This window comes from Colias eurytheme, chromosome 21 (assembly GCF_061535395.1).
Source record: "Colias eurytheme isolate Ceu_HAF_F1 chromosome 21, ilColEury1 Martin Lab GWU primary, whole genome shotgun sequence".
NCBI classification, from domain to species: domain Eukaryota; kingdom Metazoa; phylum Arthropoda; class Insecta; order Lepidoptera; family Pieridae; genus Colias; species Colias eurytheme.
The window spans coordinates 6,086,673-6,105,171 of record NC_143000.1 but is presented as its reverse complement, the minus strand read 5'-3'; the positions used below and the strand labels follow the sequence as shown (position 1 = coordinate 6,105,171).

The following is an 18,499-nucleotide window of genomic DNA, read 5'->3' as shown; positions in this document are numbered from 1 at the left end:
AGTCAATATATTTATGAAATGTTTGCTTTCGTACCAAATAGTTACCCTGTATTCATAAGACAATTATTATTGTTTTAACTAAATTAATTTTCGTAAACATTCTCTTTGTTATTAGGGTTGCACAATTATGGTTATTCGAGATAAAAAAAAATGTTGTGTGGTTTTATGAAACCACGGTAAAAGTGAAACTGTTCGAACGGTTCCGAACACTGCTTTGTGTAGCGCATGTCGCGTGACGGTCGGTATATCTACTCGGCAGCCGCGATACACGCGACATGCGCTACACAGACCAAAAAGTTTGAGACGATGTAATAAAAGTTTCACTTTAAAACTAATAAATAAAAGAACATTTCTCTTTAGAATGTTTAATATAATAGTAAAATTTTAATATAGAAGCGACAAGCTTATTTTAATATAAATTTAAACGTATAATATATTCGTGGTAAGGATGCGTGATGCGTAAATACGGAACTATCTCGCTCTAACGTATCGGAGTTATACAAGTGCGAAAGAGATAGCTATATGCTAAACTATTTTACATTGGCATTGTGTATGTTACGTGCCTTTAAAATAAAATATAATTGAATTTGAATTAATGAAAAATATACAATATATAAAAGAATATAATAAACAATATAGAAGATTCTATATCTATAAGTAATATATACACTCAAATTTAGTATCAAATAATCTATATACTTGTATAGATTTCATTTATAATAATTAGAAATGCATTGTAACTCCATTTTATTTAAAAGGCGCGTAATTAAGCTGTCCAATAAGAAACAGCTATTGCACGACAAATGATATCTTGCCCAGTTAGTTGATACTAACAAACTTAATATAAGAAGCGGAAGGATCGAATTTATGGATAGAATAATGTTAATCCATCGTGTCCATTATTTCTCGAAAGTTCTAAAGAAAATATTTAGCGAACAAAAAAAAACTATGTACGCAAAAATGATCAGTTTTGATCATTGAGTTACTATGTACTACGTACTAGAGTGGCTATTCCAAACAAAAACATTGCGCGCGGCCGCGCCGGTGGGGTGGGTGAACTTACTGCTGAAAAATCACTCATCGGGCTTTGTTTTTAAGGAACTGTTAAAACAATATCTGAGCACACACGAAGGCATTTTGAACAGAGCAAAAACACGTGTTGACGCGGCAAGCGGGGGGCACATTCCGGCACAGACTAAATGAGTTTGTGACGTTTGCCTCTAACTCGTGTTACAAAGAGTGTAGTAGCGATGTCCTCTCTAGTACGTAGTACATAGTAACTCAATGGTTTTGATAAAGTTTTATTGTTAGAGAATAGCTATTGAATTATAGCTTTATCATTAATATCAATTCCCATTGATAGAAATTTAACATTATTCTACAATTAACTCGCAAAGACATTTAGAATATTTGAAATCTTATCCATGGAAACGGTAGGTAATTGATAAAAAATGGAGAGAAAATTGATTAAGGCATAATTGAATATATATTAAGGCATATTGAATATATATTCTTACATATATCGTAATAAGGACTAAAACTTGATTTAAAAAGACATTGATCATATTGTTGTGATTTCTAAATTAATAGATTTATTTAGAATTCACTGTATTAGTTTAAAAAATACATATTACAGACTCATAATATTCATTTTTATTTATAAAATCTTATATTTCACATCCCTTATAAAAGTCACCTTCGTACTTAGGATTTTATGATGCAAAGATTAACAGTAGAACCCGTGTGTAGGTTTAAGTTTCATGTCCTCATTATAAGTAATTGATTCTTAATAATAACTATATTCTAAACAGCACAGAATATAATCAATAAGACAACATTATGTACTAGAATGGTGCCTATGTTTTCACATTTAAAACTTATAGGTGTCAAAACACCAAAAAAATACAAATATTTGGTACTCAATGTGCTTTTTACACGTAAAAACAGTAATTTAAGATTTTGCTCCGAAACACGGGACCGTCATGCAATACGCATTTATCATTGGTTGGTGCTAGATCGACTTAAATACACTACAATGAGAATATGACGTCATTTTGTATCGAGTATAGTATTACGTTGTTAGACAAGGACGTAGAAGTAAGATTCTTTATTTCTGTCTCACTCACATAGCGTTTATGTGCAAAGAAATACATTGCAATGCAATATCGTAATTGTTTTTTAAAGTTATCTATTATAAACCGATAGTAGTTGTATTAGCGACGCAAATAGATAGAATAGCGTATGAGTATGAAAGTGAATGAAAGTATTTCATGAAAGTGATCTCTACTTTCATGAAATACTTGCGCTTGGATGATACTAGCGCCATAACGGATTTTAAAGACACTAATTTAAAATAAGGCTAGATAGCTAGTAAGAATTTCGTAGTTAGTCTGATATGTTACCATTACATAATGTAACAGTCAAACGGATATAATTCTAAAGTAGCGTAAGGGTGTGAATTTTGCATGTTAGCAATTTAAAACTACACTACTGATCTGTTGTAATAATATTTTATTTAGGTAATTTACCTTCCAACAAGTTTCTAATAGTGTGCCAAACATTTCAAAACATTTTACACAGATCAATAATGTAATATAATTCAAAGGAAATATAAATAAAAAGCTATATAGATACACTGGTTTATTCTTAGCTCAAGCACAGATTCAAAATTTTCTTTTATTAGAAAACTACGCGCTTTTTAGAATCTTTTTAAACGATATTATTACATTAAAAACCACTAAATAAGAGTAGCCTTTAATGCCCCATTATATAAGAGACCATGTTAAAAGTTTAAGAGTTCACCAATTTGGAGCTTCATAATCTGGATCAATTAGAAAGTATGAATTCTAATATTATTAGAATCTAGTTTTATCCAGTATTAGTTTACTTTATGAAATGTTTCAAGGTTATAGCATTCCTTTTTACTTAAGCATTCTGCAGATGATAGCTCTCCGCTTAGTCTTCGCAGATTATTTATAATAATCTTACTATATTCTATGTATTACGTTGTTCATAAATAGCCGTGTTCAAGACCTGTAGTATAGATTCATTTCAAATTATAACCATATTCGTATCCTACCTACTTTGTTTCTACATTCCACGAAACATTGCTACACGATTTTATATTGTTTTTGCACACAACTTTGATAATTGTAGGGTACGATATTGATAAGATTCACGTATTTATAGTATGTCAAAGAATCGCACATTCATTATACATAAATTGTGATTGTATTTTTACAGTTTGTTAGTTTTAAGGAGCGTCCAATCAATGTAACTTTATTTAAGAAAGTTGTTTATTTCGTTATGTATATTTGTCTAAAATTTTCATTTGCACATTTTAAATTGAAAGTATTTCTTTAAAATTATGTTGAATATTTAATGCCACTGATAATATTTAGTTGTAGGCAAATTTAATTTGCTTTATGTTAACCTAAAAATTGTTTTATGGTCCTGCATGTAAAGGTAACCTATGGAATGTTTTTTTATTTAATGTTATTTTACATACTATTTCATTTATATGAATTATTTTCTATTGCGATAAAATAGATGTATTCTTTATTAAAATATGAGTGGTACATTAGTACAAAATCGGCTAAGTAATGTAAGTTTGTGGCTGTATAATCTAAAGCAATAAAAGAGTGGTTACAAATGTTGTTTTTCTTATTTATAATATTATAATAACATCACAGTTCCAATCCTAAACCGACCTCAGCCTATTACAATCTACCGAATTTCGTCAAGCCATTTTTATGAAATGTTGAGTGATCAAGAGTATGAGAACGAGCACTGACACCAATTTTAATGACTTGCTTTAGTAGATAGATAGATAGGGTTCATATCCTTGGATTGGAATAAAGTGAATTACGAGAAGCTAGCAAAAAAGTAGCTATATGTGATCACATGATCTTTACACATTCAAAGTTCATGCAAATAACACGCATGTGTAAACAGCTGATTTTTACTTTGAGGTTTATATATTTGTGTTGATAAATAGCAGCAGAACAGAAGGATGATATCACGATGTAATCAAATGGAAGACGAATGTGTGAGCAGTGGTTCGTAACGGCACTGGGCACATCTTCTATAGCCTATAGAAGATGTGCCCAGTGCCGTCACGAACCTATAGACTATAGGTAGGTATTTATGTGTATTTTTTGTCGAATGACGAACACGAATGCTTAAAGGAGCCATTACGCTTACACCACTGTAAACATGAAACGATAAATTTATATTCCGTTTTCCCTCTATGGAATGAAATATGAAATACTAGATTTCCGCCCGCGGCTTCGCCGGGTTTTCAAAGAAAAACTCGCATAGTTCCCGTTCCCGTGGGATTTCCGGGATAAAACCTATCCTATGTGTTAATCCAAGTTACCCTCTATATGTGTGCTAAATTTCATTGTAATCGGTTCAGTAGTTTTTACGTGAAAGAGTAACAAACATCCATACAAACTTTCGCATTTATAATATTAGTAGGATAAATACGGGACAACGAAGACTAGAGAAACCTGGAATTTGGTAACCATTTGTCACTGTCAAATGTCAAGTTTTAATCCTTCAATTTGACATTCATTCGTCGTAACCTGAAGGCTTATTTTGATTAAAATAAATATAATTAGAATATTAAGTTCTATTTAATAACATAACTGATTGGCACAATGTTAAAACGTTTTACATCATTGGTCATTCAACAGCGAGGAATTAAACAGCAAATCAATGTGAAATGGGTACGACCAGAGTATATACCATCATACAAACCTGAAAAATCTGGGGATTTAGAAGCCCTTCCGACCAATATAGAATCGTCATGTGGCATTGATTATGCTAAATGTGAAGAAATTAAAGAGTAGGTCCAGCTTCATAGTATTTTGCAAAACCTAATTAATGTTTTGAGGTTATAATTTCATTCAAAGGTTCATTTTTTCTTTGATATTTTACATCTTATTATAATTTTAGTGCTCCGGAAGCTGTTAAAAAGATATTTTCTATTGCACATCTTGGCAGGAAGGAGTATAAAGAGTTTATGAAGAAAGATCTTATAGATAGGGTTAGAAGACATAAATATGATGAATTCACAACTGAAACGAGAAGTATGTAATATATCTTTTTACTTTTTAGTTTTATATACTCAATTCCGAAAACAAATTGAAATTGATTCAATTAATAAGGTTTAGGTTTTGTTGTAGAAATTAATTTCATATACTTACTTAAATAAAACTTACAGTTGCTAGAATGACTGGTCACATCAGATGTTTACAAGAGACTATGGAAGAACATCCTCGGAATGTTAAAGTTAAGGTATTTGTAAGATATACATTATAAGTACATAAAAATAATATGTATCATAAACATATTTTTATAATGAAAGTGCTCTTTTTAGCAAACACTTCAAGAAATGATTGACAAACGCAAAAAGTTACTGAAATTTTTGAGGCAATATGACTACAAGAAATTTGAATGGCTGCTTGAAAAACTAAATATTGAATATAAGGGACATCCTGAGTGAGTTAATTTAAGTTTTACTATACCATGCATTTTAGTTTTGTTACCAAAACCCTTTATACCTTATATATTATATAACAATTTATACCTTGTTTTCCTAAAATAATGTAACTATAAAATATATTTTATTTTAAGATTTGTTAAAAAAAAGGGATGCTGTAAAATGATTCAGGTAGTTCCAATGAAAATATCTATATTATAAAGAGGAAAGGTTTGTATGTATGTATGTATGGTTTTGACGCATAAACTACTGGACCGATTTTGATGAAATTTGGCACAGATAATCTTTAGACCCTAGGCGAGAAGAACATAGGCTACCTTTTATTGCGAAATATGTACCACGGGCGAAGCCTAGGCGGCTAGTTTAATAATAAAATTTCTATCATAATAAGCCCTGGTAAATATGTATTGTGGCGCTCACATACACAACTGTGAAACTCCTCACAGTTCTTTAAATATATAAATAAGAATTTATTTCCTTTCAGATCGTTCAATAAGTTATCTCGCAAAGAATCAATCAGAAAATTAACTGAAATGCATTGTGATGAAATTCGAAACAGCAAGCTTTCCGACTACAGAAATCTACTTGAAAGTCAGCAAGGTCCCTTCCTACAAGAGAAATTAAATGCTCTTAAATTCATTAGAAGTGAACAAATTGAATTACAACTACCAATTACTGTTACTGAACAAGATATTAGCAAAGTTCAGGCACAATATGATGAATGGAAGATTAAAGATGAACAGAAACAACAGGCTAAGAAAAAGAAGAAGAATCTTTTGTTGGATTAAATTACATCGTGTTATTTAGTGTAATATAGAGTTTTAACATGTATTTTGTGTTTTATTGCACCCATTTACTTTTAACTTTATTTTAGTTATGAACTGGAAGTAAAAAAGTTAGGAATGGTTATATATAGTAATGTAAGGAACTAAGGAATGATAATTCCATTAGTAACATAATATAAGCATATAAATCTTAATAATTTATTATACAGGGATTCTCAGTAATGGTGGATAATCTGATATACGAAGCAGAAATTAAAAATATGATGTTCAAAAGGTTATTTAATGTGGTTTATTTTCAGTCATCAATTTATTTATTAAATTCATTTTCATGAACTGATAATTAGTAATTACCAGTAATTACATTCGAAGTCGCGCATACCACGTGCTTACTGACATCTTCAAAGACCTGTATTTTGAAAACTAAGCTTCTAAATGCAAAAATATTTCGTATATATACAGGTGTAACATACTAAAATATAACCGAAATCTGAAAACGGACCCTGAAATCTGTGTCCGCTTCGTGTGAAATGCCCCATGTGTGTGTGAGTACGGTCACATTCTTTTATAAAAGACAAATAGAGGGACTGTTCAAAATTTTACAAAAAAATTACACGCCGCACATTCCACTTTATCCATTAAAACTGGGAAACCCTATTCAATTTCGTATCACGTTGTGTGTCTTATAGAATCACAAACTGAATCAATTTTTATTAAATTTCGCACATTGTGTGCGAAACATTGTCATTTAGCTGTAAAATATGATAAGTAGGTACTTAGTTATTTTTTCTCAGTTATGATAAACCCACCCAGTAGTATTATGCTGTGAGCAGCTAGTAAAATAAAAATTACAATAAATCAAATTAATAATTACAGTGATGCTTGTAAACATTATAGAATCATGGTAGGTATATTTTATAGAATAAATGACAATTAGGGAATTAAAATAAAACAAAGACAAATATAAAAAAATCGTTTAATAAAACTAAACCTTATGTATAAAAATAGAAAATATAAAGCGCAGTCAAATTTGGACGGAAAATATATTACATAAATGCAAAATTTATAAACACGAACCTTACAGGTAAAAACAACACTAAGGAAGACTAAAAATATGTATAATACAATTTAAATTATATGGCCTTCATCATATTAAGCTAAGATTTACGCAGATAGTTTGTCTTAAAAGAGAAAAATATAACAAGATCACTTAACACTATGATTACACTCTAAATAAAGTATTAAAATTTATCAATGGCAAGAATCGTTTTTGATGCATTTTTATACCATTTCAACATCTGGATTTAAAGCTAAATACAAGGAAATTGATACATAAGAATTCCTTGGCATATTTCTTAATTAATGAAAAACATAGAGAAATTAAATGAATTACGTTACGAATTATAAAACTTGTGTTATTTTTTTATGCATAATGAAAAGCATAATAGAGATTTTCTTAAAGCTCATCAGATTGCTTCGTTCAATCATCACTACTTTTTTTGTCGAAATTATAATTATATTGTGGTCAGAGCATGAAGCCTTCCTCAAAAATGGGATGTATAACACTAAAATATTTTTTTAAAACGGACTATTACTTCTTGAGATTAGTCTATTCAAGCAAACAAATCTATAATACTAATATTATAAAGAGGAAAGGTTTGTATGTACGTATGTGTATGTATGTATGTATGGTTTTCACGCATAAACTACTGGACCGATTTTGATGAAATTTGGCACAGATAATCTTCAGACCTTTAGAAAGAACATATGCTACCTTTTATTGCGAAATATGTACCACGGGCGAAGCCGGGGCGGACCGCTAGTTATTTATAAAATTAGTGTAGATTTCACAGATCATATGCTGGGGCTAAATAAATGTATTATGTAACTTATAGCGACGTAGTATGTGGTGCTCTAGCATACGCGGTGGGGATAAAGCCGGAGCGCCGTGACTTGGGCGCGTGGGCCCACAGCCAGCCCTCTACCGTTTGCTGAGTTAGGTCTGCGTATACCCACTCACCTCGCTTCACTGATAAATCGTCTGGTGCTTGTGCCTGGAAATGAATGAATGAATGAATGAATGAATGAATGAATGAAATACTCTTTAATATACATACACAGTAATAAATTTTGTTACATAGTTAAGCTTATAATAGAGATGTACAAAGAGCGGCTTTATCGCTCGTGAGCGATTTCTTCCAAGCAACTCGATGTAGATATAGATATAGTGACCAAGAATTAAAGAGTAGAGTAAGACAAGGAAAGAAGAAAGAGTAAACATAGAAAAGTATTATACATAATGAAGGACACATAAGTTGATACATAAATATTACAATAAGATTAAAATTATATAGAAGGAAAACTTAAATTAAGATTTATTTTAACGATTTGTCAGTGATCGAGCGAAGGTAGTAGTTCTTCAATTGACTTTTAAAGGAGTGAAGGGTCTGCGCTTTTCTTATCGTGACTGCTAAGGAGTTCCACAACCAGATTGCTTGAACGGAAAAGGAAGAATGGGAAGGTATATGTAGGGTAAGATTTTCAGCTGATCGTAAGTTCGTATTCCTAGTCCCGAGGAATTCAAAATTAGCTTTATTAATTTTATTATTGTATATACATACTCTTTTAATGAGCTTTATTTCAATATTTCGTTTTGTACTATAACACTAGATTTATTAATAACACAAAATCTGGGTAAGATAAAAATTATGTGACTAAAAACTCAATAAATATAAAGATAAACATTGCAAAAAAATACAAACCTTATAGTCATACAACATAACCAACTCAGTACCATGGTATCGACCATCATTGTCCTGTTGTGTTGTGTTGTTAATGTTGTTGTTTGACAACATTGTGTTGTTCGGGTTTGCTTGCGGTGAATGCATGTTTTGGTTGTTTTCTTGTTGCGCCGCTGCAAATTGGAGGAATAAACTTAATAAATAATTTGTTTCTTAATTAATTTGTAAATTAATATTTATATATGAATTTTCAAGCTTAAATTTACTTCTAAACACATTTTTTTTTAACTAGAAGAAACTTTTTTATTCAAATAAATTTTCCATTTTTACATACCTTGTACAACAGCAGGATACACAAAGCCAGATGGAATAAATCCTTCCTGGCCATCACTTCGTACAATCCAATACCAGTCTGGATCCTCTCTATTTAAAACTGAAAATAATTATTATACATTATAATCATAGAAATCTAAATAACAAGACACTAGAAGTCGTAAGCGTGCGTGACCTTGTCGCCACTCAGGTGATTTGCACAACACCAGTGCATTCGTCACTGTTCAGTTGCTCTGGAGACGTATGAGTGTATACATGGTGTGTTTCAGCAATTCCCATTGCGGAAATTCTTCCACAAGTTGTAATTATACTTATAAAGGAATAATATTTCAACGGAAAATATTTTTTTTTTAGAAATAATGCCGTTTTTCCTTAAAATTATAGAATATTTACAAGTATTACGAGCGTCACCATAGTAATCGAAATAACAATGAATGACACAGTCGACCATTCTTATTATCACGTTTGTTCGTATTGGAGCAAAAAGTCTCATATACTTAGGGATGTTATTCTAAAATAAACCGTAAATTCGTGCGTTAGGATACATAATTATTCAAAAGCTTAATTTAATAGATAAGTTAGTTTTCACTAAAATCAAGCTGTCCAATAAAAGGCATAGTTTACTTGTGTGTACTGTTTAGCTTTCGGTTTGAATGTGTTGATTTTGGCGACAGCGGTTTTCATACGAATTATGACATTATAGCACTTCTATGTGTCTTGTTATTTAGATTTCTATGATTATAATATTATCAATATTTGTATAGACAATGTATATATAGTAGTTTTGTTTTTTAATTTAAAAAGGTACTGCAAGTTTGAGATTTTTTTATAATTTTTATAATAAAATTACAGTTATTTAGAAAAATATTGAATATTGTGTTTAAGTGCATTTTTTTGGTTAAGTTTACATGTTAAATAATAACCTTTATTTCCGTCCGTGGATTTTAATAAGATCTTGATTAAAGCAACTATTCAGTTGGTGAATTACAAAGATAGACAATGTTTATTTAAAAAAAATTTTATATGTATAAACATTCACCTGTAACAAACTCGCCCCTTTCCACATCAACGTCATTCTCATCTCTAGCTGTAAACGTGTAGAGCACAACATATCTACCGGAGGGATCTTTACTGAATGGACATGCATCACCCTCGCTACCTAACTCTGAGTGACCATCATTTGTTGCTCCATCTGATAGTGATAATCTAAAAGAGAGAGATTTAATCGTTTTTTGGCATTTAAAATATATAGTTATAATACTTAAGTTCAATTAATTTATATATTGTTTTTCTTTTAATTAATTGGATTATTCCAACATTGTTACAATAAAATCATATCTTTCTATTCAGTGGGACATTGGCACTATAGGGAACATTCAATTACAATGATTTAAAAATTGCAACAATGCATTCACAGCATTGATAAATATTAATTGAAAGAATAAAATAGTTCATACAATTCTTTTGGAATTATACTAATTTGTGTAAAACAATATAATTATAACAATTAATATGCTCTTACACTAGGTTTAGCAAATTTCAATAATAATTAAAAGTGACGTTTTCTTAGTAGAATTTACTTACTGTGATACATCCCTATGAGCTAAGTCAGTTGGCGATCTGCTTCTCGGCAGCTTTTTCTTCAAATCATGATGTTCGCACGGAGCACAGTATGAGTGTGGTATAAAGCCTTCCCTACGAGACTCTGCTACTATCACATACACCCAGTCATTCTCTCGATATAGAACATTTACTATCTGACCTCGTTTAACCTGAAAAAATTGATTAAAGATAAAATATGAACAGGTTTCTCTCTTCATGATTTACTTTTCTTTAAAAAATACAAAAAACACACTAAAATTTATGAAAAACACATGAAATTATGTATTGTTACCAATCCTGGATAAGTGTACAAAGTTTGAATTAAATCTGTCTGTTTAAAATTGGTTACATACAAACGTACACATAAAGCTAATAAAATAAATAAATACACAAACCTCCAGTTCATCATCAACACATGGCGCAAAATCGTGCAAGACTACCATTTTCGAATCAGGACTGAGGCCATGTTCTTTTTCAATTCCTACTCGCACCAGTGTTTCAATACTTGCTGATCCTGTTATACGACCCATGCCAGGGCTTAACCCAGATCCTGGTCGCGATAGATCCTTGTCGGAATCGCCACTGCTGGCTGAAGAATTCAGGACAATTATTATAGTTAAGAAAAGAAGATTTAATATTTATTTAAATAATATTCATTAAATAAAAATGAGTGGAATCTATAATTTTAACCCTTGATGTAAAATTAGGTCAATGAAAATAATTATATACATACTATCAAATACATTAAAAATGATTTAATTAGATATAGGTTGCGAATTTTAGAAACTTTTATTAATGAGTGTTATAGAAAATATAAGTTGTAATAGTTGGAATCGCCCATATTCCAAGGACGTAAATAATATGAATAAATGTTTATATAAAGATTTATTACACAGACTTAGTTTGGAAACAGGTCCTATTTTTTATTTGTATAAAATATATAGAAAGTTTGAGGTCATTGACTTGCAGTTTTCCCACAGAAAGCTCGTGCCGTAAAGTTACTTACATTTTTTCTTTTTTCCCCTTCTGATTCGCACTGGACAAAGGAATGCCATATTTGTTTTGTTTTTATATCATACTTTATTAAAAGATGAGTGATGAGCTAGATATTTTAATTCACAAACATCGTAAAACGGGTGCAAATCAACTTTTTTTTCACGCTGTTTCTGTCACAAAGTTCACAAAACACAAATGAAACTTTTGCCTGGTGTTACCATATTTAATATTTGCTAAATAAATAGTAAATACTTGCCAGTATTCAAAATTTACTGTAGGAATTTATAAAATCAAAATTGACAACAAAAAGAAAGAGCGTTGTTCTAACATTTATATAATCGTCATCTTTCTGAATATTCAGCAATATTTTTTATACACGCAGTCGTTTACCATCATGAAACTTTAATGGTGCATTTACATATTCGTGCGTATAGCGAGACGAATAAACGAAAACGCATATGTGTAAGGGCGGCGGTACACGGACTGACCTATAGATATTCATTCACCGCCGTACACATGACTGCTCGAGCCGTCGCGACCGCTTCAATCCGTCAACTGCGCGGTTTGTAGCGACAGCTCGAGCCTCGAGCAGTCAACGACCGACCGCTCAATCAGTCCGTGTACGTTTCAGCCATTAACTGCTCGAGCTGCCCGTGTACGGCCGTTCTAAAAGATTTACGTATTCGCGTACATATTATTATGAATATGCGACGATCTGCGAACAGTGGCTCGAGACCACATAATTTGCAGAAATGTTTCGTCAAAGCGATGGGAACACTAATTCATATATAAATGCACCTTAAGATTTTAAAGGTAAATAAATAAAACAATCTTAAATTATTAACTTTAATAAATTTATCATACAGTGAACATTTAATGTAATAAATTTAACAGCAACAAAATAATCCAACATTATTTGGCACAGTTTATATTTCATAAATATCTTATATTAATTATATATCATAATTTCGTATAAAAATATGTAAGCTTACTACATGGAATTCATTTTGGCACATGATTCATATACTCAAATTTTCGGCTGGAAATAGAACGCCACCATAAAATAAAAATAAAATAATTACATTAAATACCTGCAAGAAGAACAGAAGAAACTTGAAAACATTTGAGTAGCAAAACATAATACGTTGAAGATTAAATATTATAACAGAATTAGATAATCTTTAAGTAGGTATGAAAATAATATAATCTTGCGTATTTGAATGTCAAGTTCATCTAACGACTTTTTGATTCATTTATTAGGAATGATAGCCAATAAATGATACGTTGGTTTATATTTAAAGCATTGATACATTTTAAAAATGCCAATAAAAATAATGATTTAAGTTAAAGTTAAAGTACTTTTCATTTTATTATCTGTACGCATTTATATGTGTTGTGTATCCGTCAAAGAATGCCATTGTTCGTGTCTATGGTCGGGGAATTTTATACAATCCATCCAATGTTTTAATCGCCTTCCTTTACTGCTCGAACCCAAAACTAGACTTCCTAGAAAGTCGTTCGGTTTTCCATAGTCTTTATCCCAAACTGTCAGTGTCAAGTTTTGGCGCGAAAGTTCTGTCAAACGCGTCTCGAAGAAGAAACCTTCGTTCCAAACGGGATTCAAGTTTCGCCATTTGATCGATGTTTTGTGCTTTTTGTGGTATGGGTCCGGGTCGAGGTGTCTGTGAAAATCGACGAGTAATTTGAATTTTGAGTACGATTCAGTTTGCAACAAGTTTGAAATTATATCTGATTGAACATCAATTCAGTTTGTAACAAGTTTGTGAGAATTATATCTGTAATAAGCGCTGAATAAATGATATGGATGTCACTATGTGATGTATTATTTATAATAAAGTCGCCTACTACTCCTACTCTTAGCCAATTAATGACGTCACTACTTAGATACTTTAACTCGAACAACTAAGTACTATACTTTCTTCTAGCTTCTCTGAACTATTTAATATATTCAAGTAATCTCTACAGGGCCTTGGCCTGGTCCAGTATTTTCACTCTAACTATTTAAAACCTACCAACTATTTACCCCTGAAAAAATACTTACAATTTCACAAACGGATCCGAGTACCCATTGCTATCTTGCGGCGGCAGTTCCATAGCCCTACATACGGTCACAGCTAGAGCCCTTCGTTTAGTACTATAGCACAACGCTAGGAGGAGTCTAGGGCCTGTAGGTTCAGTGTTAGTAGCTCCAGAAAGGGCTAGACGGAGTTGGGCTGGCGATTTGATACATTCGCGAAGGGATACGGTTGCTGAACCCATTTCGTCACAGCCGTATCTAGGGAGATAAATATGTATCTATATTATAAAAGTAATTCTGTGTTTGTTACCTGATCTCATCTGGATCGATAAATAAGGAGAATTGGAAACGAAATTAGACTTTTGTGGAAACAAGAAAACATGGAAACAGAATAGCACAATATCTAGGTATCTATTGAAGGTCTATACTATACGATGAAAAAAGAGAGACGATATAATTTTTTATGAGACTGATTTTCTTTAATGCATATTAATAAAGGATTAACAAAACGTGGAAAAATCAATTTCAAGCATTGTCACATGAATTTTAGGAAACATAGACATCGCTATGTTCTCACATAATCGTGATAAATGTTCAAGATTACCTGTCATCATCAAAAACGACGATTTCCAGCGACTTCGTGCCCAAATCAGACTCAGTGAGCCCGAAAAAGTGGAGAGTTTCGTTGAACTCCGGATGTTTTGTCTTATGCACAGTTTTTGTTCGCAATCTGTTTGAATACGTCCCTTCTGGAAAGAGCAATGGCTTGAGGCAGTTGTGAAATTTTAAGCTGATAAATATTGTTATGACAGGAAGGTGACCCTTCTGGGAAACTATGAAAGGTAATAGGTATAATTTAAAGTTATGATAGTACAAAACAGTTTCGAGTTTAAAATACTGAGTGAGTTGGAAATCGCAATGGAGAATTTCACAGAAAAATAATACTCGTAATCATTTATTTATCAATGAAAATTAATGAAAAATATTTATAATAAACACGTATATGAAAAATATTGATTTAAATTGTATGATATAGGTATTGTCCCTCACACGCTTTTCTCTACCCTTTGTACCCAGCATACTTTAAATTTTTAAACAGAATTGCTTGACAACAAATAGGTACCCACCATTAATTTACGCAAACACAAAGCAAAACAAAGTAACGTTATTATCGTTATAAATACAACAAAATCCTTACCAATCGGCAAAATTTCCAATCTACAGAACGGATCAGACAGGCCTGTCATGTCCATGCCAATGAGGCCTCTAGCGCGCAATACCGTAACAGCCAACGACGAAGTCCCATTATCATACGCCAATTTTATCTCTAAAGTTCCAAAACCAGCATCTGGAATCACTGGAGGCTTCTCCACTTGATTTGTGGGTTTGGAATCCTTTCTAATACTTCTGAGACTGTATGCACTGCCTTTACTGCCTGTGCGTTTTAGACCCATTGATCTTTGGGTTATACTGTCTGTTCTATGCAGACTGAGACCACTTACACCGTGTGTAAGGATCTCAGTTTCGCTCCAGTCGTGGTGACTGTCCTGTGTGAAAAATATATTGTTAATGGACAAGTAGAATTCAAACGTACGCTTGTTTTGTTATTTTTCAGAATGTTTTGATGGGAAATTTGTTAAAAATTTGAGGGTAAAAGTGTGCTGCGGAAGAAAAAAAATTATACATTGCCAGACAAAGAGAAAATTATCAATTTTTATGTTAAAGTTTTGAACGAATAATTTCAAAATTTTAACATAAATTGCCAAATATCCCAGATGTCCCAGAACCCAGGATCTACAAGCAACGTATATAATTTATAAACTTTTACATATTATAATCACATTAATTAAAATTATAAAGCCAAGCAATCAAACTTTGAAAATTACATACGTCCCTTAGCGGAAATTAATTAGTTTAAACGTGAAAATTAGGTATCGATTCGAGCTTTATTTTACCAAAAACATCAACTAATCTACAATCTTTATACCTATTGTTTCGGATAGAAACAGCGACGTGTGTGGAGTCTACTAGAAGAGATTATAAGTTAATTAATTAACCAATAAACGATACAAAATGTGCTAGCGAGGGAGAGCAATTTTATCATCTCAACAACATATTGACGTCACGTATTACTTCATAGACCACCCTCAATTAAGCGCAGATAAATCAATATGACTTGGTCTCAAGTAGTTTATTGTTTGTTGATTGTTACTAGTTGCTTAGGATAAAATAAAAGTTAAAAGAAAAATCTATTTAGACTGAGACGAAAAAACTTAATACTTTTCAGAGTGTCCAATCCGGTCCAAAAGCTTTCATTTGCAGTAAATTGAATATTTAGCGAGTTTTTAATGCTTCTGCCAAAATAAATTTGCTTTCGTCGCGAATTACTTTTCCAACGACAAATTAAGTTGACTAGTGTATTTGTAATTAATTACGTTAGTATAAGCGTATCGAGTTGTGTCTAGGTACTATGTCTATTGCGTTATATGTATAGGTAAGACTAATAAATTGGGTGTAATTAGAACCAACCACTTCCTATATTTGGGCCCTAAGTTACCTGAAATAAATAAATAAATAAATACATTCTGTAGTCTATACTCTATAATATGTATGTATAGAAAATCATCTAAAAAGTGTAATTAATTTAAAGAATTTTCACAATATAGCGTGTCTTTTTGGTTTTATTTGGTTATATCATTTAGGAGAGTTTAAAACCGCTTCAAGTTACAAAAGAAAAATAAAGTGAGATAAATAAGCTGTTGAGCTTGCGCTTAGTTTATATCCGCACGTGGAGAGCGTTCTTACTATGGTTATAATATTATAGTTGGCCCATGAACAAAAAAAATAGATATAGTTATAATATTCTTTAGGTTTTATTTGGTAGTAGTTTCAAGCAATAAAAACCATATTTCTGAGGTATCTTTGTAAGTGAGCAGTAAAAAAATGCAAAATTCCATAAGTAGGTATACATTTAAAAAAATATTTCAATCCTATATTCTAAACGAAAAGACGATTCTTATTTAAATATTTTTCCAATAACTTTGAATTTCATTGAGTAGGTATCGAAATAGGATGTTTTATATTCGTCATAGTATCACCACAATAGATATAACATCTTTTTGTAATCTGAACAAAGCCCTTGATTCAATGTCACGCTGTAAAGGAAAATTTCAAGACGTTTCCGAGAGAATGTAAATATACTCTAGATATTGAAGGTATGAGGATTTTATCGGCCCTTTGAAGTTGGAGGAAGTTTCAAAAATGTATTTTATTATTATTATTGCTTGCTGTTTGTGAGATTTAAATTGTAATTATTAATAAATGAACCAGGATGGTAACAGTGATAAAATGGATATAAGTTTATTAAACTAGTTACCTGTTTATAAATGCCCAAATTGTAGTCTATGAGATTTTGTATGTTGTAGGTAAGTTAGGTGCAAGAAATCTAAGCCGCACTTTCCGATGTTGTTGCTGTGCAACGTGTATATAGGTTATATACCTCTATGTGATAAGCAAGATACAAGCACATGTTTCAAAAAAGCTGCTATTTTATGGCACAATCTGTACTAAAACCTCATTCGACTGCCACTTTTTAAAGATTGAAGTCATTAGATATATTTTAAGCATTGTTGTATCAAGATCTATAGTATAGAAATGTATCATGTAGGTCATCACGTTTCACGACATTTTAATAAAAAGTACAATTTGAACTATTCCAAATTTTGAAATCAAAGCTGAATGCGCCATTTTAGCCAATTCAAAAGTTCTTTCAATAGCATTTTCTAAATACACGCCAGTTGAAGTTATGCTGAAGCGTTCGGAAAACAGTGGAATAGCCAGCTGCTACAAAGTTGAACGTATTTAAATTTCAAAGAGTAACTTTAGATAGAATGTTTTTGAACGTCAAGGGATTTCGCTTTGATATATTTCACGTCTAGAACGTAGGATGGTTATTAAAAGGGACATTTTTATGAAGTGACCCAAGATTTATTATGAATTAAAGGTGAAAGAGTCAACTCTACTGTATTTAGCGAAAAATTTATGAAGTAAAATTCAATTTTAATATTAGCATAATAATAATTTAAATAATTAATATCCTGTGTACATTAATAAACAATAATTATTTAATCACATTCTTTATCTGTGCGTTTCATAAAGGGCGAATGAAATTTTGAATATAAAAGTGTGTCCAAAACCACAGAATACATAATAGTAGCTAAACGCTACCAAAACCTAACACAAACCGGGTTTTGATATAGTAACAATACAATCACATTCGTATAAATAGCATTGACATTTAGCAATAATCATTAAAAGGTCATCGACTGAATGAAACGCTGAATCTCAGAGTTGAACAATTGTAATTACATGTAAAATAAACTACGTCATACATTGACGTAGCGACGCGACGGGATCTAATAATTCCGTACATTTACTTATTCATCTTTACGTTTGTATAATAGGTCTACATTGAAATTGAGTTTTGGAATATCAAAGAGAT

The 18,499-nt window shown here is 31.4% G+C and overlaps 3 protein-coding genes across 3 annotated transcripts in view; 1 reads left to right on the top strand and 2 right to left on the bottom strand.

Moving 5' to 3' along the window:
• The first annotated feature begins 4,564 nt into the window (after positions 1–4,564).
• Positions 4,565–6,337, top strand: bonsai (28S ribosomal protein S15, mitochondrial). Its single transcript, XM_090114497.1, has 5 exons — positions 4,565–4,849; positions 4,960–5,093; positions 5,228–5,301; positions 5,384–5,505; positions 5,991–6,337. Exons 1-5 carry the CDS (start codon positions 4,662–4,664, stop codon positions 6,292–6,294), a joined length of 822 nt encoding a protein of 273 aa, XP_089970623.1. The 5' UTR covers positions 4,565–4,661; the 3' UTR covers positions 6,295–6,337.
• Positions 6,338–7,250: 913 nt separating this feature from the next.
• Positions 7,251–12,170, bottom strand: Dlish (Dachs ligand with SH3s). The gene is made up of 7 exons (XM_090114553.1): positions 11,971–12,170; positions 11,360–11,553; positions 10,947–11,134; positions 10,402–10,568; positions 9,364–9,462; positions 9,051–9,202; positions 7,251–8,342 (listed from the first exon to the last, which is right to left on the bottom strand). The coding sequence occupies exons 1-7, from the start codon at positions 12,017–12,019 to the stop codon at positions 8,178–8,180; spliced, it is 1,014 nt and encodes a 337-aa protein (XP_089970679.1). The 5' UTR covers positions 12,020–12,170; the 3' UTR covers positions 7,251–8,177.
• A 1,136-nt stretch (positions 12,171–13,306) lies between these two features.
• Positions 13,307–18,499, bottom strand: part of Rph (Rabphilin) — a 37,055-nt gene continuing 31,862 nt past the window's right edge. The window contains exons 6-9 of the mRNA XM_090114509.1: positions 15,197–15,545; positions 14,603–14,747; positions 14,023–14,256; positions 13,307–13,642 (exon numbers count right to left, since the gene is read on the bottom strand). Coding sequence (XP_089970635.1) covers positions 13,345–13,642; positions 14,023–14,256; positions 14,603–14,747; positions 15,197–15,545 — 1,026 coding nt within the window. The 3' untranslated portion in view covers positions 13,307–13,344. The remainder of the gene's footprint in view (positions 13,643–14,022; positions 14,257–14,602; positions 14,748–15,196; positions 15,546–18,499) is intronic.